The sequence below is a fragment of the Gymnoscopelus braueri genome (assembly GCF_963280865.1).
Source record: "Gymnoscopelus braueri genome assembly, chromosome: 21".
NCBI classification, from domain to species: Eukaryota; Metazoa; Chordata; class Actinopteri; order Myctophiformes; family Myctophidae; genus Gymnoscopelus; species Gymnoscopelus braueri.
In genome coordinates this window covers 36,061,082-36,088,374 of record NC_137623.1, presented here as the reverse complement: position 1 = coordinate 36,088,374, position 27,293 = coordinate 36,061,082, and the positions used below count along the sequence as shown (strand labels likewise).

Sequence of the window (27,293 nt, the reverse complement as noted above, 5' to 3'; positions counted from 1 at the left end):
CAGAATGGGTTTCATTTGGTGCCGGCCTGCGCGAGCATACTGGTTCTTATCAGTGTGACGTTGTCTGTTAAGGGGTCTATAGCTTAACACTGTGGTGTTCCCACCCCCTAAAACAGTGTTGGGCTTGTTTGGTCTTGTCACCTTTTTCACCCCTGGTCTGTTTGCATGCCTGAGTATCAGTATGGGACACGTTGTCCACCTGAAACCAGTTTTACACTCTCTTTAACATTCTTCAAAACGCATTTTCTTGAGACAGTACATTAACTTAGTCCAACCCTTTACAACATTAGATTCTTAACATTTATATAATTCTTATTCTGATCATTATGTTCCGTTTTATTAACCTGTACAAGGTATAAACAGACATGACAGGCTCTGTTTATGTTGATGGTTTCACTGCTTTATTCTGAGGAATTTCAGCTGAAAACGTAGCATAATCCGTAAGCGCCCTCTAGTGGGCTGGATGTGAAAGAGCACAATGAAACCACACTACCAATGCAAATGCAATGAATATCTTTGTAAAACTCAGTGAAAATAAATGCAATGGCAATAATAAATAAAATAAAACATAATAGGGGTTAACTTTTTGGGGGGTATTTTTGTTTACCACCCTCTACACATAGCAGACCTAAAATCTCACAACACATCACATTGCCACCTGTTGTGAATGTGTAGAATGGCCTTGTTCACCAGCGTTAACATTACAGATGATTTGACTGAAACATGTGTCCAGATTGGCTGATCTCAGCTTCTCTCAGTCCCTCAGAGGGCTGCGTCACATACAGTTGAATGCAACGCTGCCTTTGGAGTATTGGGAAAACAATACATTTTAAGGGGCTATATATATCATTTATGTCACATATCATAAGTCATATAAGACTGTTGTATAATAATGCATTGTCTATCTCCACAGAGAGAGGAAGAGGAGCAGTAGTGTTGTGACTGGGCAGGCGTCCAGGTGCTCAGTGTGTGAGGAGGTTCTGACAGATCCAGTCTCTACAACCTGTGGACACTGTGGTCCCCAGAGTGGAAAGAGATCCAGAGCCACACCTGGACTGAAGACATCCAGTCAAACCAGCAGTGGACAAAGTAAGACTGGACAAAATTGGCAGTACTTCATGTTTCATGTTAATACACTGAATTAGTGTTAATGGCTTAAATGGGAGAAGATATTTTTAGACTACATATTGAAGTTGATTTATCATGTCCAAATAGCGAAGATAAATACAAACTAAACAAATGAGCCAATGATATTAGTTTAGCTCTTTTTCTTATAGAATTAGGCCGGCAGCCCATGAGGTGAGGTGGGGTGGGAAATGTGTTCAAATATTGTCAATACACATTCATGAAACAACCTGCTGACTAGTTGTCATCATTGAGCAATTTTAATATTGGATAGGGGGGAATGTATGACCATATCTCTGTATTAACATCGACTAGTGGAAATGTCTTGGGCCCAGACATTTTGTTTTCTATAAACTTTAACTATTGAACCTATAGGCCTAGTGTATGAAATTCAACTTTGTTGCCAAGAGTTGAGTGTTGAGCAATTAGCAATAGCATAATTAACCAATTAGTGGCCAATAAAAGTCCAAAAGGACCGAGTTGGGTATACTTTGGGTATGAATATTTTCTAAAGGTGGTTTTGGGTCATTCAATTCCTTAATAACAAATTCCCAACTGCTGACCTTCTTTGCTGACCTGCCGATTTTTCAGAATATGGCAACTTTATATGTATTAGAATACATGCATTTTCAGAGGCCATTCCTATGGCCATCTTGCAGATATTTTACTACGTAGAATTATGTTATAATGACTGAGGCTTGCAAAAAGGCATGACCTGAATATTTGCAAACAACGTTATGTACTCAAGTAAAATCAGTTACTCTACAGATTATCATCTATCATGAGGTAGAATAGACCAGTGGTTCCCAAACGGGGTTGGGACCCCCACGGGGGTCTCCAAATGATTTTAGGTGGTCCCTAGATGATTAGCTTAATGTGCAACATTGTTTTCTCACTCAACAGCAAATAAACCCACATACAGTATACATGTATACATGGTATCTGCACATTTCTAAAGTGACAATTTTATGATTTTTAAGACCTTTGTAATACCAGATTGGTCAAATTATCAAATCATTGTAAAAAATAGCCAATTTACAAGCTCTCTACAAGCCTCACCGTGCGAGGCGTTGTGAGCTTGTAGATCAGCTATTTTCACAATATTGATCTTTGGAACCGAGTCAAACTAAATGTAATGCCTACAATTCGAAACAATTCGAAGTGCTTGTCAGGGTGGGTGATTATTTTGGGGGTCACGGCCTGAAAAGTTTGGGAACCCTTGGAATAGACCAGTGGGGCGTCTGAGATGTTAGAGATATTTGGGGTAAAAGTGGGGAACTAGGCAATTTAAAATAATTTAAAGGTGCTGAATATGAAAATGGTTCCGAAGCAACATTTTAAGGTTTTGACCATCCTATTTGCATAACAAAATAGCTGCCAAATTGTAACTTTTTATTCAATAACTTTTCTAAGGTTAAGGTTTCTATGTTTTGAGGGTCAGACAATGCGATTAAGGCATTTTAAATGTAATTAGTGGTAAGCATTCTCCTAACTATGGTAATTAGAAGCCACCATTACAGAAAATGTCAAAGGGGTCAACACACATTTTTTCGGACAGATTCCCCTAAAATATGACACTTCATAGACTTAAATGTATTCTTGGTGATTAGGGTGCTTGAGCTTAGTGAATAGTGTCCGTTTTTATTTTCAATTTCAGTTTAGTTTAAAACAAAAAATTAAGTGGGTTTGCTAGTTTAGTTGCTGGTGGACCGGCAGTTGCCGGCGGTGGAGCGGCAGTGCGGAATCAGTAGGACTATTTAAAATGAGGGACCGGTCCGTCAATCAAACTATAGTCCCCCCAGGGCCCTGTGAAGAAAAAGTCCTACGAGGTTCTATCCCTCACCATGTAGCCTACTAATCATTGTAATAAAATAATTAGTAATTTAGTTCGTTTTTATTAACATTTGAAATAAAATAATCAGTCGATTAGTTCGATTTTTTTTTTTTTTAAGTACAAACTGTCAATAACAGTTCAAATACAATTAGAGACACCCATTAGAGATTCTGATTTGTCCAGTCAACATTATCAAGCACGCTACGTGGGGGTGTTACATGCCCTCATTAACATGCACTCATGAGGAAGAATATTTTACTGAGGTTAGGGTTTACTTTTTTTAAATGTATTTTATTATTTTATTTAATTTACCACAAAACGATTAAAACCTGACAAATTAGATTAGCTATTAATACTATAGTATTATATTACAAGGATTAGAACATGGTGAGGGAGAGACACCTCGTAGGACTCTTTCTTCACAGGCCTTGGGGGGACTAGTTTGACTGACGGACCGGTCCTTCATTTTAAATAGTCCTACTGAATCTGAATAATATACAGTATATAAATTATTTAAAAAAATACGTTATTAATGTTACATTAATCAATATTGATCAACTGCAAATCAGACCAGTTTGCTCCACCGGTGGCAGAGAGTAGGGGCGGCAGCGGCGGGGCGGCAGCGGCAGAGTGGCAGCTGCCGGCTCCTCCGCCTGCAGTTCTGCCACAGCTTCCGCTGCCAGGGAGAGTCCCTCATATTTTCTGTATGGAATTAGTCCATTTTAGCCGTTCTTTTTTTCCATTTCTAGTTGTGTGTGTGTGCTGTAAAGATGTAAAGTTATAAATAATTGTGAATGATTCAACTATATTCATTCTCTTCTCATAGCAGATGTCAGTCATCAGGAGGAATTAAACGATTATAAAGTCAGTTTGAACAGTCTGGATTGTGTGAGAGACGGCATCAATGAAGAGACTGGAACCTCCCTCATCAAAATCTACACAGATCTCTACATCACAGAGGGAGAGAGTAAAGGGGTTAATACCCAACATGAAGTGAGGCAGCTTGAGACCGTTTCCAAGATGAAGGACCTCCATGACACACCAATCAGCTGCTGTGACATCTTTAAACCCCGACCTGGCAGAACACCCGCCAGAAGAGTTCTGACCAAGGGCATCGCTGGCATTGGAAAAACCTTCTGTGTTCGTAAGTTCACTCTGGACTGGGCAAAGGGTTTGGAAAATCAAGATGTAAATCTTGTGGTTACCTTTTCATTCCGGGAGCTGAACTTGGTCAGAGATAAGCAGTACAGTCTTCTCACACTGATCCATGATTTCCACCCAACATTGAAGAAGGTCACAGCAGAGCAGCTCGCTGTCTGGAAAGTTGCGTTCATCTTTGATGGTCTGGATGAAAGCAGAATTCCACTGAAATTCCACAAAAAGGAAATTGTTTCTGATGTCACAGTGACATCCTCAGTGGACGTGTTGTTGACAAACCTCATCAAGGGAAAGCTCCTCCCCTCAGCTCTGCTCTGGATAACTACCAGACCTGCTGCAGCCAATCAGATCCCTCCTGCATGTGTTGACATGGTTACAGAAGTACGAGGGTTCACAGACCCCCAGAAGGAGAAGTACTTCAAGAAGAGATTCAGTGATGAGAAGCTGTCAAGCAGAATCATCTCACACATGAAGACTTCAAGGAGCCTCCACATTATGTGTCACATCCCACTCTTCTGTTGGATCACTGCTACCGTTCTGCTGGACATGTTGACGACAGATATGACAGGACAGCTGCCCAAGACCCTGACTGAGATGTGTTGCCACTTCCTGTTGGTTCAGACAAAGAGGAAGAAACAGAAGTATGATGCCGCTAATGAGGAAAATCAACAGCAGCTCATGGAGCCTGACTGGTTGGTTCTCTTGAAACTGGGCAGGCTGGCCTTTGAACATCTGAAGAAAGGAAGCATACTTTTCTACCAAGAAGACCTCGAAGAGTGTGGTCTTGATGTGAAAGAAGCCTCACTGTACTCAGGAGTGTGCACAGAGATCTTCAAAAGAGAGAGTGTGCTCTTCCAGAAAACGGTCTACAGCTTTGTTCATCTGAGCATCCAAGAGTTTCTGGCTGCAGTCTACCTGTACCACTGTTTCACAGAGAAGAATGTAGAGGTACTCATGAAATTTGTCGGAAAATGCGTCACTTCTAAGATTGTCAGTTCCCTGGATTACTTCCTGGATAGAACCATGAACAAAGCCCTGAAAAGTAAAAATGGACACCTGGACCTCTTTGTCCGCTTCCTTCATGGTCTCTCACTGGAATCCAATCAGAGTTTGTTAGGAGGCCTTCTGGGTCAGACAAAGAACGATCCAGAGAGCATCCAGAAAGCCATCACCAATCTGAAGAAGATAAACAATGTGACGCCCTCTCCTGACAGATACATCAACGTCTTCCACTGTTTGATGGAGATGAACGACCACTCAGTACATCAGGAGATCCAACAGTACCTGAAGTCCGGGGACAGATCAAAGACAGAACTGACTGAGACCCAGTGTTCAGCTCTGGCCATGATGCTACAGATGTCAGAGGAGGTTCTTGATGAGTTGGACATGGGCAAATACAACACATCAGAGAGGGGGCGATCAAGACTGATTCCAGCTGTGAGGAACTGCAAAAAGGCTCGGTTAGTACTAGTAATGCAATCTGGGAAACCATCCTGTTTTTGCATCTGACTGGGACACCACCTCCTTTTGTGTGTAGACCCAAGAAGTTGGTTTGGCTCCTCCCCTTTCTTAGTCCACTTCCTCTGGGGTGCTTCTGTGTTTATTCCCATTAACAACAACACTACATGTTTGAGGCAGTGGTGCTTGAGAGATAGTAGTCATGTGAATACAGACATACTAGAACAGAGTAACTCAGCCATCACATCTAACTCGAAATGATGGTCAACATAAAAGATACAATAATAACCAGGCCTTATATTCTGCCCAGGTCTCAAATAGAGGGGCAAATAAAAGCGAGTCCCCAATAAAGCAGGGTAAACACACATTTTGAATTTCTTAGAAAAAATTGTGATTCTAAGAAATTAGTGAGTGTAAGAAATGAATAGTGAAATAAGCATGGGCTGTTGCTTGATTCCATAATAATCATGTATTGATGCAAAACACACCATGGTACCAAGAGTACGCAGACACAACTGACAACTCTCCCAGTGTTGACTTTCAATAGTGCACACCTATAAATCCACAGCAGCTAGTAGCTATGTGTAACAATTCAATACCTAAACAGTAACAGTTTAATTATCGTCTAAAGCTAATAATTTCAGGTTATTGGACTAAAGTTGTCTAATTGGATCAACATACATGGTGGTAACCAACATCAATTTGATTCAAATATCTAGTCAACTAAAACCAACTATATTACATACAGTATCAAGTGGAATCAGAATCAGAATTGTCACATCACACAAATTCAGGTTTTAATTTGTATGCAAGCTTACAACACAGTTACACTAATAGTTATAATAGAGGAATAGGGAAAGAGAGCATAGAGGAGAAAGAACAGAATAATCCAATATACAAAGTACAGTATACATAAAGTGCATGAGTAATAAGATTGCAACACGTAAATGGCACTATGGAAGTCAGAAATGTGCAGGTGGAAAATATATCCAGCAAGTATGACTGAGGTAGTTTGAAGAAGTGTTATGGATGTCTGTACAGAATCACAAAATACATAATATTCAACTACATATCCATTCTGGACTGATATATAATTAAGACTCTCAATACACAATGACATGCATGCACACCAACAGGGGACACACATATTGTGCCACACAGAACAAGAGAACTCAAGTCCTCTTTATTATGCTCGTGTCCTGATTAGCTATTCGATAATTTAAAAAGTTATTGTTCTTATTTAATGTCAAGATACTGTAACTAGATAAAATATTTCTTCGTTAACTTCCTTGTCAATGAACTCTGCCTAATCTGCTTTGATCATTTCTAATTTTACATTTAATCGTTAATTACAGCATTTTTGGCTGTAAACTCAGAAAAACAGATGTTGAAGTTCTGGCGTCAGCTCTCAGCTCTAATCCTTCCCATCTAAGAGAACTGCACCTGAGTGACCCCATCCTACACATTTCAGTACTGAACGTCCTCTCTGCTGGACTGAAGAGTCCACATTGTAGACTGGAAATTCTCAGGTCAGATTCATTTAACAGTGTTCTTTTGTTTTGTTTTGTCATTTATTATGAGATTATATCAATACTGTAAATTAACTTTATTTGAAGACTTGAATGAGTTTGATAGCATGGTGAAGTACAATAACGGTAAATGGTGGATTTATATAGCACTTTTTATCAAAGAGCTTCTCCACTCTTCCACTGCCTTTACATCTTAGAGCTCAATGGATTCAGCCCGTTACTCACTGCCACGTCCTCAGACTCTGCCATGCCCCTCTTCCCATCCTGTCCTGATGGACTGTTCTCCTCCTGTCCTCATGCTGTGCCTCTGTCCCGGATGTGCTGCAATACTTTATAGCTACTCTCTCACTGTCGTGGGAAGTGAGGTCCTCCCTTCCCTCGACACCACTGTACACCCTCGCCACTCTGCTACTGCGGGATTGGCTTAGTCCTTCTTTCTTTCACTCAGGAATCTCTGAGAAAGCCTGGTTAGAATGATTAACTCCCACTAAAGGCTCAACACAAATGAGCAGTGTCTTGTCAATGTTAAGTCAAACCGGACTTGAACAATTGGAACAATCTATTCCTTGTCGCATGCATTATGTACATACTGTAAACAGCCCAAACCTGATTGTTTAAATAACGTTGCAAAAAGAGTCCCACAGTCTTCTTGGACTTGGATCTAAAAAGTCACGGCACTCGCGGGGCTATGGGATTTAACCTCCCTGCTCTATGGGAGATGGAATACAAAAGCCATGGCACTGTTGAACTGCAAAATATATAGAGTCAATGACACCTTTATGTGCTTGTATTTAAATAATGTAAACATGTTCCAAACATGTATTTTAAAACTTGATGCACACTGTGGAATGCAGAGACAACTTTCCATATGTCTCGCACTTCTCTCTTCTCTCTTATGTTCTTGCTATTAAAAAGCATTATTTTAATTTCTGGATTAACTAGATAGAAAATGTCTCTCTTGGCGTGGCCAATGCTGTTTCGCATCATCATTGATACACCAAATTAACATTGGATTAACATTTTATCTTTGGAGATTATGGAGAATGTATAGCAAGCTTGACTGATAAGACTGCAGCATCCTGTTACACACACCATCTACAAGCTCGTAGCGCAGCACTCGGTGCCGCGCTACGAGCTTGTAGATCTGCACTTTTTTTGAAAAATCGTGGAAAATGTGTGCAAATCTTTGAATACATATATTTTTATGAAACAAAATTTTTAAGTCAAATATTTGCTTCTGGGGAGGTCCCTGGAACAAAACGTTTTCATGTCGGGGACCCCCAAAATGATATGTATTTGTCCGCCGACCCCCATCTCAAAATATGACCCTAGGAACCTGAGGGACCCTTTTGCTCCTGTGGTAATCCACAGCCATCACGTGGTCTTGCTGGCATTAAGCCAGAGCCAGTTCATCTCACTCCACCTCACAGTCCCTCACCACGTCATCGTGCTCCCTTGTGTTCTCACCTGTGATTCAGCTGACGGCTGCCATCCGAGAACTTCTGGCGGTGACAGGTCTTAGAGTTGTAACTGAAGTCAGTGGTGTAGATGGTGAACAGCATAGATAGATAGATAGATAGATAGATAGATAGATAGATAGATAGATAGATATAGATAGATAGATAGATAGATAGATAGATAGATAGATAGATAGATAGATAGATACTTTATTAATTCCCAAATGGGAACTTCAAATACCCCATAGCTCATACAGGCATACAGTAAGGTTAGTTAAAGACACATTACAACAACAACAAAAAAAGGGGACGGGGGGGGGGTACAGGTTAAAACCAAGAGAAGACAAATACAAGAAAATGTATTATGATTAAGCATACAGACTGAGCATTAAGGTTACAGCACAGTGCCTTGGGGAGCACCCGTGTTGGCCCACTAACACACTATCAGACCGGCATCCCTGCATTCTCACATACTGTGGTCTTATCTACCTTAGAGATAGTCTGTAATCACACTGTCCACCTGCATCACTGCAACCTACTCCACCACCAGTGGGTGAGAGCGGTCAATAAAAAGGCATTTAATAGACAGTATTATACTACCTGTAATAATAACTAGCGCAACTAATTCACAGCAGAGCTATAAAAAAAAAACTCACACACAAATTAAGGCATATGTCTTCAAGATAGTCTTCAAAAGACAATAAGTTGTCCACACACTGGTAGCAAAAGTGCACATTTTTTATTAGAATTAGCAATTGAAACCAATGTTTCGGCAGCTAACTGCCTTCTTCTCTACACGTGTGTGCGGCCACCTTATTGTCTCTGTAAAACTATCTTTTGGATCTTTCTGCCGTGGGCCGGCACCACTACAAAGAATTTGGTGTGCGTAGCATTCCTGTGCAATATGTCTCAGTTACACCAAAAATATTCATGTTATATTCAAGTTTTGGCCAAAACTGTGTGTGGGTTATCTGTAACTCTGAGACTCATACATGTACATGGAACATATTTATACACTGAGATTCCAATGTTCCTGCAGGACATTTATAGTGAAACAATGTGATTTATTAGACAATCACTTGCTAATGAAATGTATGGTGTTGGTGTTATTTTAGCACTCTGAGATTTGTGAGAATGTAAAGTGTGTTATAAATAAAATGTATTATTATTATGATTGTTAGTAAATCACAATGGCATATAGTAAAAAGCTCTAGGCTTCATTCAGCTGAATGTACTAATACAATGACATGGTTTGCATCTTGCAAACCATGTCATGGCAGAAATAAATAATGACACTGGATAGATTTTTTTTTATAGCAATACATTGCTGATGTATTACTCAGCACAGTAGGCCTACAGAAAATCACACCACATTTGCTGTACTTAGTGTACAGTATAGAATATTTTATGCATGTATAAGCAGCAGTTGACATCACGGATAATGTCAGGTATTTCACAATTATAATAGTTATATTTACTTACTGTGCTAAAATACATCATTGAATCAGTACAGAACAGCAGTTTATTACCTCTGTATAACTTATTTTATTGGCGAGGGTTATATCATGTCTCCTTGTAGTCTACTTCTAGTCATCACATCACCGTCCACAGCAATCCATCAACAATAACAACAACACAGCAAGTAGACGGAGCCAGCTCCCTTCCAAAACATGTCATGTTGCGTTCAGTCCATGACAAGTTTGACTTGATACTTTGTAATCCAATCCATTACAACACATTTTGACAACATGATTAGTTCATTAGTAACATTATTGGACTATCAAATAAGATGCATGTAGCATCTCTGCAGGTATAGTAGAGCGGAATAGCAATACGATCGTGCACTTTTTGTAAGAAGGCTGAAACTTTCAGCATAATTAGTAAATAATATAACATTGATTTTCAGAAGGGGAGGGAAGTCAAATTTGACCTCTGAGGGGTCAAATCCAAGATGGCCACCCGTTTACAGGGTCTGAATGTCTAAATACTTTAAAAAAAACATTTAAGGCGTTCTTTCCAACTAAGTTGGGGTTGCCCATTCATTTGATGATACTTTGGAGATTGCCAGAACCCAAGGACATACATTAAATCAAGGTCAAGGTCAAATTACATAGTAATAAGTATATGTTAGCTGGGACACTGGGTTATACTGCAATATAGTGAAACTGTTCTTCCATTTTGTGACAATGTGAATAATACAAAACAAACTAGAAAAAGTGCTCCTCGGAGCACAGGTCTCCGCCAGGTCAGGTACGTTATTCTGGCCTCCTGGTGGCGCTATAATAGGCCAATGTGTAAAGGGTGCCAACCGTGCCATTTATTCTTGCATTGACACTGCATTCATGATTTGAGGCATTTTGTTCCAAAAATGTGTTTTGCTAAATTAGACCTGCTGGTGGCGCTATAACAGGCCAATGTGAGAAGGTTGGCATTTCTTCCTCGGCCTAGTGGGAATGTGCGTGTGAAACTTCACGGAAATTGCAAGCTGTGTGTATACTTTGAGGCTTTTTGTTCAAAACGGACCAATCCTGCAAACTTTGGAAGCCAACCTTAGGAAATGAGGATGGAATATGGGAAATCGGACAGATCCGTGTTGATCACATGACTATAGAGATACTGTGTACTGATTTGCATGACGTTTGGATAAAATTTGTAGGAGTAATATAAAAAAATGGGTTTTGCACAAATCGGCCTCCTGGTGGCGCTATAACAGGCCCATGTGAAAGATTTGGGGCAGAAGTTCTGAATTGGCATCCAGGGAGTGTGTGTGCACAGTTTCGGAGCGACCGGGCCAACGGTGCCGGAGATTAGCTGGTGACAGACGGACACACGGACACACGGACGGACGGACAGGGGGTAAAACATACTCTCTCGCCATGCCTTCTCCGCAATAAACAGAATAAACCCATGGTGGTAGTCTATATTCATAAATTAATAGTAAATGACAATAATGAAGGTTCAAGGCTTCTTTATAGTCACATCTTGCGTACAGGAAAGAGGGAAAAACAAGACCAAAAACAAAGTTATAATGTTAATTATCAAAATGTAACAGTCTCCAGAACAAATGCACAGTGCAGTACATTTGAGTGCAGCTTTGGCAGACTTGCATCGTCCTGTACACCCTTTCGTGCAGCGACAGTGGATAAATTCATGGCACGATTTTGATGCTTCAGAGAGAGTGGTCCAAAATGGTTGCCACCCAGTTGTTTCCTTTGTCCAGCCCCGGTCAGATGGCTCTGGTTCCAGGACATGCCTGGTTCCAACAGTTGGCCTGGTAGCAAGTGTGCTTGATGTGTTGCTTGAGAGCTGCCTGAGTTTGGAGGAATGTCTCTAGTGTTCTTGACTTCTGTGTGAAGAGCTGTTTCCTGGCATCATTCACTTCCGTGCACTCACTGGTTCGGTCATACATACTGTACATGAGCACCACAAATCGCTCTTGAACATTGATCCTTCACTGACCTAACTTGGCATGTGTAGTCTCACTGAAAGTCTCATTCACCTCTGGGAATGACCTCCAAGTTTCCCAGGCAGTCTCTTTTCCTCTGCCAGCGAATGCAGATACAGTGTCACACCCGGTGAAAGCGTGAAAGACTGGGAGAGTCAGACACTGTGTTGGAGTCATTGTGGCAACTATTTCATGAACAGCTATGTACCGAAAGCTTGATCAAACACCAAAGGCAACCCACAGCTCATCGGAATGAAGCCAAAGACAGTACTACCACATCAGTATGAACAGTATGGTCACCTTCTTACACCCCTTTAGCACAGTGTCTGCCACATGCAGAAGCAGATGAGTGTCAGCCTCCTCTTGTGAACATGGGGCAGGTTAGGCCAAGTTTGAATCAGCAGGAAAATCAGGAGAACAGACGACTCCACTTGCATTGGTTACATAAAGTTCCTTGCCCTCTGCTAGAGGAATGTTAATTAATTAATTGTCTAAAACTCTTCAGATGTGCATTGTTGGTGTATATATAAGAGACCCATGTTTGTTACACTGCCATGTGTTGATTCTGAGGAAATCATTGCACTATATTTTTGGGCACATTTTTACCTTGACCTCGACCTAAATGCATGTCCTTGAAATCTGGTGATCTCGAAAGTATCACCAAATGAAAAGGCATCCCCTATTTAGTTGGAAATGATACTTTAAATTTTTTTCTACTGTGTTTGGTTCCAAACTTAAGTTGGACTAGCGGCCATTTTGGATTTGACCTCTCACGGTCCTCACTCCTCAGAGGTCAAATCTGACTTCCCTCCCCTTCTGAAAATTAATGTTATATTATTTACTAATTATGCTGAAAATTTCACGCTTCTTACAAAAAGTGCACGATTTGCTCAAAAACAGGAGTTAACCCGCTGTACTAGTAGAGAGAGTAGAGCACAGACAGAGACACAGAGAGGGGGGAGGGTAATTCCAACAAGGAGGAGGAGAAAAGTGAAACAACTCCAGGAGGAGCTTTTTGGAATGGTGCTGTGCAAAGCATGCTGGTAGTTGGAGTAATATAGTTGAACACATTCCAGAAGAACATGACTGCAAAGATATCATTAAACAGTGTCCTCTTGGTAAAATTAGATAAAAACAAGGATGAAGAAGATCAATTATTGAGATTAAATGTTGAATAATATGAAAATGAATTGTATACAATACCTATTAGAAATATTTAGGCTACATAGCATACATTAGACTTTCATGTGTTCTATTAAAATATTGATATGCCATGTTATTTGCATACATAATGTATTCAACATATCTATGTTTTGCAGAAACGTACAATGTCAGAGGTTGTCTTTGGCAACCAGCAAAGATTATGTAAAGATTATTTAGTTCAGGTTACTCCTGCCTGCCTGTGCTTTCTATCTCTTAGGTCCCTACTCCAAAACCAGGTCCTTTAATAGATGTTTGTAAGCAGGCTCTCTATGCAAGGACTATGTATTTTATTGCAAACAATTGAACATCTGGTGTTTTATTCTTCATTTAGACTGACTAACTGCGGGTTGTCAGAGAGAAGCTGTGAAGTTCTGGCCTCAGCTCTAAAATCAAATCCCTCCCATTTGAGAGAACTGGACCTCCGTCTCAATGCGTTGCCTGCTTCTGGACTGACGCTGCTGTCTGCTGCAGTGGAGAATCTCAAGTGAGTAGATGTGGACTGTGTTCATTCTGGATAATGCAGTGTTTCCCTTATGGTGTGTTCACACTGTATGCAAAGCAGTGAATAGATGCAAATTTGGACTGGGCAATTGAAGGACATGTTTTAATGTTTGTTCAGTAACAGGGGTCTCCTCATATCTTCGTCTCTTTAATAAATAGATTTTCCCACCAAATCATGTTAACTTTATCATTTTATCTGTTATTCTCATTTCCTCATTTTTAATTGTGTGTATTAATGTTTATGTGAAGCACTTTGTAACTCTGTTTTGAAATTTGCTATATAAATAAAGATTATTATAATAATAATAATAATAATAATAATTATTATTATTATTATTATTATTATTATTATTATTATTATTATTGTTGTGAGTTGACAATTTCATCCAATCAGGAGAGAGTAGCAATTTATCAGCTTAAATGTTAAATGTTGAAATTGTTATCCCAACCTGAAAATGGACTTTCTCTACACTAAAGAGCTGAAAATACGGGAAGACCCTGTTACTGAACCACCCGACTGAAAAAACAATCTATAGAAATGATTGCCATCAGAATATAGCAATTTAAAGGGATATTTCACTTATGTTTCACATAATGTTTGGGGTCATTTTAACAACTACTCAGGTTTTTGTGTGCAACCCAGACAGTTTTTAAGTTGCTTGATTCAGTATTTTGATATTTGATATTCATCAGGCATGCCCCCCTTCCTATACAAACCTATACAAACCTCTTCAAACCTCTTCAAACTCCATTTTAACCATGTTAAAGGGTCTACACCATGAATTTAAAATATATATATATATATATATATTTAATATCATATTGTTTATGTCCCTCAAACATTTTTCAAAAGGTTTGAGCCTAAATCAAGCCTCAGATATACTCATTCTGGCTTATAAAGCACTTTCACCTGCAATACCACATTGTCCTGTTTGGCACGGGGCGCTATTGAGCCAGTTTGTATGCATGTTATCTCCTGGTTCTGTGTGGAAAAAGTAAAAAAAACACAAAACTGTGTGTGGGTTATCTGTAACTCTGAGACTCATACATGTACATGGAACATATTTATACACTGAGATTCCAATGTTCCTGCAGGACATTTATAGATGCGTGGGCGTTGCAGCGTGTGTCAAACGGTGCTCCGAAATTCTATGGAAAAAGTTAATATTGTGAGTTAATAGTGATTTATTCGTGAACAACTTTGGCAAAAAAAGAATCAGTCGGTCGTTTTCCACAGTATGGCTGAAAAAGCGGGCCGTTGCACTCGGCAAAGGAGGGATGACGAAAAGAAGGAAACTGAAAACACAAACAGTGACTTGGATACTATCATGGCAGAACTCAAGTCGCACGGGATGAGTTTAAAACACTCTTAACATCTCAGAGTGCTTCACTCAAGGCACAGATTGAGGAGGTGCATACCTCGCTTGAAAAGCTTTTGGATATTAAAGTGAAACGCCTTGAGCGACTTATCGCGGACGACCGAGAGGAATTGAAATCTGAGATGGACACGAAAGTAAAGCTAATGCAACAAAACCTTGACCTTGACATTGGCCATGTCTCTGCTAGAATGGATGGATTCGAGAAGAAACTGGAAGAAGCAAAAGGCCCAGTTAACAAATTCCAATCGGAGGTGTCTATCATTATTGTGGGCCTCCCGTTTATCGAGGGGGAAATCCCTCTGGAGAGGGCGAGCTCTTTATTATCCGAAGTGCTACAATGTGATCCGGTGCCTGAAATCGTCAACGCGGAGCGGACGACACCGCGAGGTCGGGGACCGGGTGTAATCAAGGTGGAGTTCCGAAATCTGCAGGACAAAGTGGCTGTATTGCGTCGTAAGAAAAACCTGAGGGACAAGGAAGGATTTGGCCGAGTTTTCATTCACTCTGCTAAGTCACACACAGAGAGGTTGATCAACTTGAACTTCAGAACCATTCTCAGTGAACTCCCGTCTGGAAAGGAATATTTCCTAACTGGTAATGGGAGACTGGTGAAACGTGACCAGCAGGAGCACCAGAACAGTGCCAGCCGGGATGGCAGCGGACCTACAAGAAGGGGGTCCAACACGGGGGATGACTGAGAGGTAACTGCCCAACCCCCAAATAATGACAGTTTTAAAGTACGAAATGCGGACGATCTCACATTAGTACATTGGAATATAAACGGTTGGACTGCATGGAACAGTGAACTTAGAAAAATTATATTATTTGACCATAGCCCTGATATTATTTCACTGAATGAAACACATTTAAAACGAAATGAAGTCATTGATTTACAGGGCTATTCTTGGTTTGGTCACAATCGACCCATGCATATCAAAGCAGTTAAAGGATCGGGGGGTGTTGGTTTTTTCGTTAAGAATACATTATTTGAGGTTTATGAAATTAAAATAAAGGATAAATCAGTGGAAGGAATACTTGCACTACAATTTAAGGATAGATTTTCTGACTACTGTTTTGTTATCTTCACCTGCTACTTACCTCCAGAAGGATCTACAAGATCAACTGGTTCTCATTCTTTCTTTGGGTCCTTAACAGCCCAGATGTTTATATTGTCTGATGTGGACGCTATCTATTTGTGTGGGGACTTAAATGGCCGAATTGGTAACCTTGATGACTTTATTAATGAAGTGGATAACATTCCTACCAGAGTTAATTTAGACAGCACCGTTAATAGCTATGGGGAAATATTAATTGAGTTTTTGAGAGATGTTAAGGGCTGTGTACTCAATGGTAGAATGCCTTTGGGCAATGACAACTTTACTTCAGTCTCAGTTAAAGGTAAAGCAGTAGTTGATTATATTATTGTTCCACATGAAGGTTTAAATAATTGTGTTACATTTTGTGTTTTCACACCAAATGAGTTAATTGAGAGAGTAGGGGGTGAGGGTTTTTCTTTATTGGGTGATAGGTGTAAATTACCTGACCATTCTTTACTGTTGTTAAAGTTCCAAGTGAGACCATATTTTGTTAAAGAAGATTCACATTCGCAGCATCCTAGTAGAAATGTGTTACCAAGGCAACTCCCTGAGTCGTTTTTGGCCTCTGGACAATACAACACTATATTGTTGGGTCTAACTGAGCAATTGGGAGGTGTAAAGTTTAGTCAAAAGGAGTTAGATGCTTGGTATGATAAACTTTGGGGATGTGTCTATACAGTATTGCAAAATTGTAAGCGGAAAGCCAGTCATAAAAAGTTCAGAAAATCCTACAAACCCTACTGGAATCAAGATCTTCAGACCTTGTGGGACAATTTAAGATCAGCAGAGAGAGAATTTCTAAGATGTAAAAATAAAAATCTGAGAGTAGAACTGAAGATAGGATTTAAGAAAAGGCAAACTGAATTTGACAAGAGGATACTTAATGTAAAACGCAACTTTAATAGAGGTCTTTCATTGCAAATTGATTATTTACACACTCATAATCCCCAACAGTTTTGGAGCGAAATAAATAAGCTGGGACCAAGAAAATCTAGGGAAATACCAATGGAGGTAAGGCTAGAAAATGGTGAATGTAGCTCAGTATTAGGGGTTGTTTTGCAAAAATGGGGAAAGGATTTTGCTAATTTGTTTTCTGGTTGCAATCATTTATTTGATGAAACCTTTTTGAAGGAAATCATTGGTTTAAAAGAGGTAATGGAAACTCAAATGAATTCTGATATAACCAGTAGCAACATGTTTTTGAATGCCAAATTCTCAAGGGAAGAGGTACAAAATGCAATAGACAAATGTAAAATGAAAAAAGCTACTGGAATTGATGAAATTTCTAATGAGGTGCTGAAGTCACCAAGGTTGTTTAATGTTTTATTTGAATTGTTTCAGTGTTGTTTTGACAGTGGTATCATTCCTACACAATGGAACAAGAGTATCATTAAACCTATTCCAAAGTCTTCAAAGAATGACCCAAAATTACCACTCAGCTATAGGGGTATAAGTCTTATTAGCTGTATATATAAACTGTACTCTTCACTTTTAAACAGTAGACTTGTAGACCATCTTGAGAGGACAGGTTTGCTTGTTGATGAGCAAAATGGCTTTAGAAAAGGAAGAGCATGTATTGATCATATATATGTAGTCTCTACTATTACACATACAAGAATTAAGCAGAATAAATCCACCTTTGCTTGTTTTATCGATTTCAAGAAGGCGTTTGATTGGATTAATAGAGATTTTTTACAGTATAGGTTGTTAAAATCTGGAGTCAATGGAAATTTTTATAATGCCATCAAGTCTCTTTACCAAGCACCTGTTGCCTGTGTTCAGATTAATGAATACAGAACTGGATGGTTCCCTCAACAATTTGGGGTGAAACAAGGAGACATTTTGTCTCCAACATTGTTCTCAATTTATGTGAATGACTTAGCCCTTAAAATTAAGGATTCTGGCTTGGGAATAACTGTTGATGATCAAAGTTTAGGCATATTGTTGTATGCCGACGACATAGTCTTACTTGCTGAACATGAGAGCGATCTGCAGTTAATGCTGAACATTGTTGCAGAATGGTGTTGGAAATGGAGACTGGAGGCAAACCAGGAAAAAACCCAAATAGTACACTTCAGACAAAAATCACTACAGAGAAGTTCAGCTGTGTTTAATTTTGGGTCAATAAGGTTGTCATATACTGACCAATATAAGTATCTTGGATTGACATTGGATGAGCACATGACATTTAATGATGCTGTGGGTGTCCTAGCTCAGTCAGCGGGCAGGGCACTGGGCTCTGTCATGAACAAAGTTAAACACTGTGGTAATTTAGGATTCAACACCTATACACAACTCTACGAATCAGGGGTATGTTCGGTGTCTGACTATGCTTCTGGGGTTTGGGGTTTCCGGGAACATACAAGTTGTAACACTGTGCATCATAGAGCTATTAGATCCTTTTTGGGAGTCCATAAATTGACTCCAGTGTTGGCAATTAACGGGGATATGGGATGGGAACCTCCAAGCATCAGACACAAATGTGAAATGGTTCGGCTTTGGAATAGGCTTGTGAAGATGTCTGACCAGAGACTGACAAAAAAGATTTTTAACTGGGATTTTAGATTTGGTCACTCTTGGACAAAAGAATTGAGATCTTTATTTTATTCAAATGATTTGTTTTTTATTTTTCAAAATAAGTTAATATGTGACGTTCACAAAATTAGAAGTACAATGTTTTCCAGATATAAAGAGCAATGGTGTATTGATAGATGGTATAAGCCCAAGTTACGAACCTATTGTCTCATAAAAGACAGATACATTGTAGAACCGTATGTAAAGTATAATTTAAGCAAAAGGCAACGATCTCTATGTGCACAAATACGGTCAGGAACACTACCATTGGCTCTGGAGACTGGCAGGTTTAATGCCACTCCAGAGGAAGAGAGATATTGTATGATTTGTGAACTTGGGGAAATTGAAAATGAGGTACACTTTTTGTTTTATTGCTCAAAGTATGATGATATAAGAGAGATATTTGTTAATAAGATGTCTTCTATTTGTGAAAATTTCCTTGAGTTGGATGATTATGAAAAATTTGAGTTATGTTTTGTTAAAGGAGCTTTTGTTGTGGCAGACTTTATTTGTCAAGCTTGGGAGAGAAGACAGAACAGTCTGTATAATTCTGAGGTATAATTCTGAGATGTAATTGAATGTACTACGTGAAATACATTGTAAAACATGCTATAAACGTAAAATGGTGTCTTATAAACCCATGAGGGTTGGGCGCTTTGTGTGCAGGACACAGAAATAAAATTATCTATCTATCTATCTATAGTGAAACAATGTGATTTATTAGACAATCACTTGCTAATGAAATGTATGGTGTTGGTGTTATTTTAGCACTCTGAGATTTGTGAGAATGTAAAGTGTGTTATAAATAAAATGTATTATTATTATGATTGTTAGTAAATCACAATGGCATATAGTAAAAAGCTCTAGGCTTCATTCAGCTGAATGTACTAATACAATGACATGGTTTGCATCTTGCATTTCTCCTTGTTATGTGCAGAAATAAATAATGACACTGGATAGATTTTTTTTATAGCAATACATTGCTGATGTATTACTCAGCACAGTAGGCCTACAGAAAATCACACCACATTTGCTGTACTTAGTGTACAGTATAGAATACTTTATGCATGTATAAGCAGCAGTTGACATCACGGATAATGTCAGGTATTTCACAATTATAATAGTTATATTTACTTCCTGTGCTAGAATACATCATTGAATCAGTACAGAACAGCAGTTTATTACCTCTGTATAACTTATTTTATTGGCTAGGGTTGTATCATGTCTCCTTGCAGTCTACTTCTAGTCATCACATCACCGTCCACAGCAATCAATCAACAATAACAACAACACAGCAAGTAGACGGAGCCAGCTCCCTTCCAAAACATGTCATGTTGCGTTCAGTCCATGACAAGTTTTGACTTGATACTTTGTAATCCAATCCATTACAACACATTTTGACAACATGATTAGTTCAGTAATATTATTGGACTATCAAATAAGATGCATGTAGCATCTCTGCAGGTAGAGAGAGTAGAGCACAGAGACACAGAGACACAGAGACACTTTCTCTACACTAAAGAGCTGAAAATACGGGAAGACCCTGTTACTGAACCACCCGACTGAACAAACAATCTATAGAAATGATTGCCATCAGAATATAGAGCTATTTAAAGAGATATTTCACTTATGTTTCACATAATGTTTGGGGTCATTTTGACAACTACTCAGGCTTTTGTGTGCAACCCAGACAGTTTTTAAGTTGCTTGATTCAGTATTTTGATATTTGATATTCATCAGGCATGCCCCCTTCCTATACAAACCCATTGTAACTTCAAACTCAATTTTAACCATGTTAAAGGGACTACACCATGAATTTAAAAAAAATATATTTATTTAATATCATATTGTTTATGTCCCTCAAACATTTTTCAAAAGGTTTGAGCCTACAGTAAATCAAGCCTCAGATATACTCATTCCAACTAACTTCTCTCTGGCTTATAAAGCACTTTCACCTGCAATACCACATTGTCCTGTTTGGCACGGGGCGCTATTGAGCCAGTTTGTATGCATGTTATCTCCTGGTTCTGTGTGGAAAAAGTAAAAAAGAAAGTAAAAAAAAAATGATTTTTTTGTTTTGTTTTTTTTTGGTTGGAACTGAAAAATAGGAGGGATTGTAACCAAATCAGTTTGGCCTGTTTTTAGACCAATTTACAGAAAACCCCAGATTTGCTGTGAAAGCCTGCAGAGTGTTCAAACTGGGGTATTTTTGGGGATAGAAGAGAGGTAGGGGAGACCAAAAACACACAAAAAAGAAGAAAAAGTTAAAATTCATGGTCTAGTTCCTTGAAGACTTGTACACACCAAATGAAGCTAAAACTAAAACAAAGCTAGAAGTACAGTAGAAGCAGCTTCTTATCAATAATTGGGCGTGTCCAAGGTTATGAGTGCCACCTGTCACTCAAGTGTCAGCTGGTGTGCCTGTTTGGGCCATGACAAAACAGGCCATTTGAACAGGAGTGCATTTAGAATTCTAAAATGTAAAATAGCAGCTGAAGAAATACGTCTATATTTAGTTACTTCATGACCTATGAAAAAAATCATGTTGCATTATTTCCTGGTCTGTCGACTCTGGTCTTCCCGCTCACTTCCACGGCCGGAGCCGGTAGACGTATTGTTTATTTCATGGTTTGATGCTTCACTTTACTGGAGTAACATTATTCTCTATACAACTGATTATTTAGTAAAAAGAAAAAGTCAAGTCGGGTGGACTGCCTCTCCCCTCCACCCGCTCCAGGGGTTGAAGAGAATGGAAAGCCCTTCAGACCACCGCATATTTTAGTCCCCTCTCTGTACCCGGTGACAGACCTCGAGAGGCGGGCCAGAGTGATCGCACACTGGGTGATATAAAGGTTATTAATTAATGAATTAATAAATAAGCACAAACTAACTGCTTCAGAAGAACAGTGATTGTAAGTCTGAAGGCTAGTAATGGAATAGAAGTTGCTTCATGAAGCTGCTTCAAAGATGAGGACTAGGGAGCCTAGAAGCTCACTTTTTGAAAAAGAAATGTCCTTCTAATATGTGAGGGGGCCATGTTTTTTTGTTTTTTTTTCATTGAATTGGATTTTCAAAATAAATAGATAAAAGATACATGAAATGGAGTTTGAAATTACAATGGGTTTGTGTAGGAAGGGGGCGTGTCTGATAAAATGAAAATCAAACATCTAAATACTGAATCAAGCAACTTAAAAACTGTCTGGGGTGCTCACACAAGCCGAGTAGAGGTTAGAATGACCTCAAACATGTTTGAAAGTGAAAGCATTGTGCTAATCTGCTATTTTCCGCATACTTTTCACGAATATGCGGCTGATATGTCCGGTCCACAAAATCCGTAATATTTTTTTCTGGTGAAGGGTCTTGCGATGTTTAAGACCATGGTGCATTGGTGTGGACTTTCAGCCTTTACCGTTTTTTACAGGCACCATTTCAATTTAAAATGTGAAGGTGAATTTTGCATGGTATATGCCCAAGGCTTGCAAACTGGTGTCATGGCAAAAGAATAAATTATACTATAACATTTAAAAACACTAAATATGTCTAAAACCTCTCCTCCAAGCTGGGCGGCACGTGATTAACCAGACTTTGGCCTGACCAGCTGCCTGGTCAAGATAATAGAGAAACACTGTAATGTCAGGTACTGGAGACATTAATGTGTTCCACAGTGACATTGATGCATTGTTGTTTTACTTCCTACAGAGTGATTCATGGAGGAGAAGACTGGCAGAATCCTCAACTGCTTACAAGATGTGAGTATATGTCTGTCTGTCTGTCTGTCTGTCTGTCTGTCTGTCTGTCTGTCTGTCTGTCTGTCTGTCTTTCTGTCTGTCTGTATCAATATCACACATTTGACATTATATGGTTTATACGTTGGCCTCTTCCTGGATGCTGATCTGTATAAACTGATCAGGAGAGCTTCTATGAATTCAGGTGGGTTTCTTTGTCCCCCTTGGCCTAGTCCTTAACCCTTTAAGACCGGGAATGCATCTGTGTGTAATTAAAAAATGTCTTTGGCTATTCAAAATTAGCAGATATACAAGCTCAATTTTTAAATATATACATTATTTTTTAAAGCGAAAATTATTTTTTTCTGGGGGGTCCCTGGAACAACATATTTTGAATCTCACCCCTTACAAATACCCCATATTCAAATATCAAACTAAAACTATAAAAAAAATAATTTAAAAAAAAACATTTTCAAATCCGCTTTAAAAACTAATTAACAAAGACATTTAAAAACAAAATAAAGTTAAAACCAAAAAAAAGACCTAGGCTAAGCTTTGACTGGTTATCTAAACATATAAGTCAAGACCCGCTGCAATGGTGTCCAAGCAGAAGTTAAAGCTAGATGTCCAACCCAAGTGGTTCACAAGGTGAAGTAGCAGCAGAGGGTGAAAGAGAATCAGTGGGAAGGGCTCTGTAGGAACACGTGAGTATCTGGGTTGTAAGCAGGGGTGCAATGCTCACTGGACGGCCTTGCACGCCGTGCCGGAACCTATTTGACCAGGAGCACACGCAGGCACGCATAGATTTAAAACTACTTTAAATTCGCACCTCAACAAAGTTTTCAAAGGCTCCCGAGTCCCGACTCACACCAACAAATTAACATAGGAATAAGCCTAGATGCATATCAATTGTCCATTGTGTGACTTGCAGTGTAGGTGTTAAGCGACGTGCGTGTCACGTCATTGAAATAGAGTGCAAGAACATACCAAATGAGCATTGCATGCCTGGTTGTAAGGCCAGATACCCGGGTTGGTACAGAGGGCAGTGATCTCTAGAACTGCTCAAAGTCTTCCAGATGTAGTCTCTGTGGAATCTATATCCATGAGCTGTGTCTTAGAGCAGCGGTTCCCAAACTGGGGGTCCATAAATGATTTTGGGGGGTCCCCAGATGATTAGCTTAAAACCCATTAAGACCTGAGGACGATTCTACTAAATGCCTTCTAAATCAGTAGTTCTCACACTTTCAAGATGTTTCCAAAAGGTTATAAAATAGCAGATGTACAAGCTCACAGCACAGCACGGAGTGACACGCTGTGAGCTTGTGCATCTGCTATTTATGAATAGCCGACGCTAAAATCTAAAATGGCACAGATGTTTTCCCGTCTTTAATGGGTTAATGTGCAACATTGTTTTTTTTTTTATCTACCAGCTCCCCCGTTACCGAATAAAAAAATTTACTTGAGTAAAAGTACAAAAGTATTGGTATCAAAATAAAAAAAAAGTTCTCATTATGTCTCATTTCACAAGTTTATACTATTTTCTGCTATTTTCAAATGTCCGAAATGTATATAGGGCTGAAGTGGGTAATGTATGTTTTGTAATAATAATCAAAATCTACAAAGTAACTAGTAGCCTAACTAAAATGTTCAAATAATTGTAGTGGAGTAAAAGTATAATATTTGCATCTGAAATGTACTGTAGTGGAGTAATAGAATAGTACTGAACATTGGAAATACTCCAGTAAAGTCAAAATACCTCAAAATCAAGTAGAGTACTTGAGTAAATGTACTTAGTTACTTTCCACCACTGGTGCGCTGCTGTGCTCTGTAGTGTTGTTGTCACGTGACTAGCAGCGTTAGGAGGCTAGACTAGCACACATGCTGAGACACAAGCTCATAGCGCGGCACTCGGTGCCGCGCTATGAGCTTGTAGATCTGCAATTTTTTATACACATTTAGCTGTGGACCCCCTTGAACCCCCCCAAGGACCCCTCGGGGTCCCCGGACCCCACTTTGAGAACCAATGCTCTAGGGTGTGTGTGTGAGAGAGAGAGAGAGAGAGAGAGAGAGAGAGAGAGAGAGAGAGAGAGAGAGAGAGAGAGAGAGAGAGAGAGAGAGAGAGAGAGAGTGAGAGAGAGAGTGTGTGTGACAAGTGTGCCAATATTATTGTATGTAACAATATGTATGTAACTTATATGCACTTTGTAACAGACTGTTTTCCCATTATCTGACTGCACTGACAGTGTTTATGTCCTTTGTACAAGGCATTCTTGCACTTCTGTTTATGTGGACATAAATACATATTTCAAATGTGTGCATGTGTGTGTGTGAGTGTGTGTGTGTGTGTGTGTGTGTGTGTGTGTGTGTGTGTGTGTGTGTGTGTGTGTGTGTGTGTGTGTGTGTGTGTGTGTGTGTGTGTGTGTGAGAGTGAGAGTGAGAGAGAGAGAGAGAGAGAGAGAGAAGGAGAGGAGAGTGTGGGTGTGTACTTTTGCCCTTCCTAGAAATGTAGTGAAGTCAAAAGTACAATATTTGTCTTTGAAATAAAGTGGAGTGACAGTCATAAGTATCCAAAAAGACAAATACTCAAGTAAAGTACAGATACCTGCGTCCCTATTCTGGGCATGTGTCACAATAGGACAACAATTGGTGGAAATAGGTTGAACTTTTGCCAGAACAAGCAGATCTACCAGCTCACAACGTGTCCCATTGTGACGCGCTGTGAGCTTGTATATCCGCCTTTTCCAGCAAAATGATTTGGTGTGTAAATGGATAAAAGGAGGAGAAAGTATAGACCCCGGGGTTAGTGAAGTATACGGCTTTAAGTGGTGAATACTGAAATACTATTTAGGTGGTAGCTGTGTGTGTGTGTGTGTGTGTGTGTGTGTGTGTGTGTGTGTGTGTGTGTGTGTGTGTGTGTGTGTGCGTGTGCGTGTGTTTCAGTGAATGATGTTTTAATGTTTATTGTGTTTTTTTCTCATCAGATTACCATCATCTCACACTGGACACAAACACAGCATACAGAAGCCTCTCTCTGTCTGAGAACAACAGAAAGGTGACAAGGATCGAGGGACAGGATCAGTCGTATCCTCCTCATAAGGACAGGTTTCGTATATACGATCAGGTTCTGTGTACAGAGGGTCTGACTGGATGCTGTTACTGGGAGGTAGAGTGGAGTGGAATGGTTGATATAGCAGTGACTTTCAGAGGGATCAGCAGGAAAGGTATTTATAGCTGGATTCACTCTAGGCTTGGATACAATGACAAGTCCTGGAGTCTGCACTGTGCTGATAACAGATACTCTGTCATACACAATAAGAAGGAGACTGACCTCCCTGTTCGTCCCTCTGGCTCCAACAGAGTAGCAGTGTATTTAGACTGTTCTGCTGGGACTCTGTCGTTCTACAGGCTGTCCACTGACACACATACACACCTGTACACCTTCCAGACCACATTCACTGAACCTCTCTATGCTGGATTCCGGTTCCGGTTGTCTAACTCCTCAGTGTTTCTGTGTGAGCAGAGATAGAGTCTCTATTTGAGGATGATACTAGGTCACCATGGTTACTCAACATGTTTGAGTGAGTCCAGGTTGTCATGGTTACCACTGTTACTGTTACCATGTTGAGACTTTCTAAGTCTGACATCATTGTCTCCATATTTGGGCATGAGTGACTCAGTGTGACGTAATCATGATGATTACAAATTTAAATATTTTACCTTTTCCGAATGGAAAATATAAAAGATGGTTTAACCCATTCAATCGGGGAACTCATCTGTGTCATTTTAAAATGTATTTGGCTATTCAAAAACAGTGGTGTAAAGTAACTAAGTACATTTACTCAAGTACTGTACTTAAGTACAGTTTTGAGGTATTTTTTTGTTAACTGGAGTATTTCCAATTTTCAGTACTTTTACTTCTACTCCACTACATCTCAGTGGGAAATATTGTGCTTTTACTCAACTACAATTATTTGAAAACTTTAGTTACTAGTTACTTTTAGGTTTGATTATTATTACAAAACATACATTAACTACTTCAGCCCTATATACATTTTGGCCATTTGAAAATAGCAGATCTACAAGCTCACAATGCGACGTATTGTGAGCTTGTTGATCTGCTATTTTCAAAAGATTTGTATACATTTGAATATTTTAAATGGGACATTCTGCATAATGAGTATTTTTACTTGTTGTACTGACTCAAGTACATTTTGAATACTGGTACTTTTACTTGTAACAGAGTATTTCTACATTGCAGTATTGATACTTTTACTTAAGTAAAACAATTTAGTACTTTTACCACCACTGTTCAAAAATAGCAGATGTACAAGCTCATAGCGCGGCACCGAGTGCCGCGCTATGAGCTTGTACATCTGCTATTTTTGAAACATCTTGAAAATGTGTGCAAATCTTTGAATATATATATTTTTTTAAAGCGAACATTTGTAACTCAAATCTTTGCTTCTGGGGGTCCCTGGAACCCAATATTTTGTAGCTTGTAGCTTGTAGATCTGCTATTTTTGAATAGTCAAGTTAAAACACAGATTAAGTGGTTCAAATGATTGTGACGGTCTATTAACACATTTTGCTGAGGACCCCCTGGAACCCCTCTAAGGACTCATGGGGGTCCCCGGACCCCACTTTGAGAACCAATGGCCTTACACAATACTGCTGTAGTAGCCTAGTATGCAGATTAGTTGTTGGTCGGCTACTTAAGGAAAACAATAGACAGCAGTTAACACACACCCCATTAGATACACAACCCAACCCCCACACAGTGAGAATGTGTTGGTCCCAGCGAGCCAGGG

The 27,293-nt window shown here is 39.4% G+C and overlaps 1 protein-coding gene across 6 annotated transcripts in view; it reads left to right on the top strand.

The window, feature by feature from the left end:
- The window catches only part of LOC308077653 (protein NLRC3-like), a 46,198-nt gene extending 19,371 nt beyond the window's left edge, over positions 1-26,827 (top strand). For 5 of the 6 annotated variants that reach the window (XM_080418480.1, XM_080418479.1, XM_080418483.1 and 2 more), the window contains 6 exons: positions 914-1,089; positions 3,786-5,577; positions 6,931-7,104; positions 13,541-13,693; positions 22,460-22,509; positions 25,467-26,827. In XM_080418480.1, coding sequence (XP_080274606.1) covers positions 914-1,089; positions 3,786-5,577; positions 6,931-7,104; positions 13,541-13,693; positions 22,460-22,509; positions 25,467-26,011 — 2,890 coding nt within the window. In that variant the 3' untranslated portion in view covers positions 26,012-26,827. The remainder of the gene's footprint in view (positions 1-913; positions 1,090-3,785; positions 5,578-6,930; positions 7,105-13,540; positions 13,694-22,459; positions 22,510-25,466) is intronic. The other variant, XM_080418482.1, reaches the window with a different exon arrangement.
- The last annotated feature ends 466 nt before the right edge of the window (positions 26,828-27,293 follow it).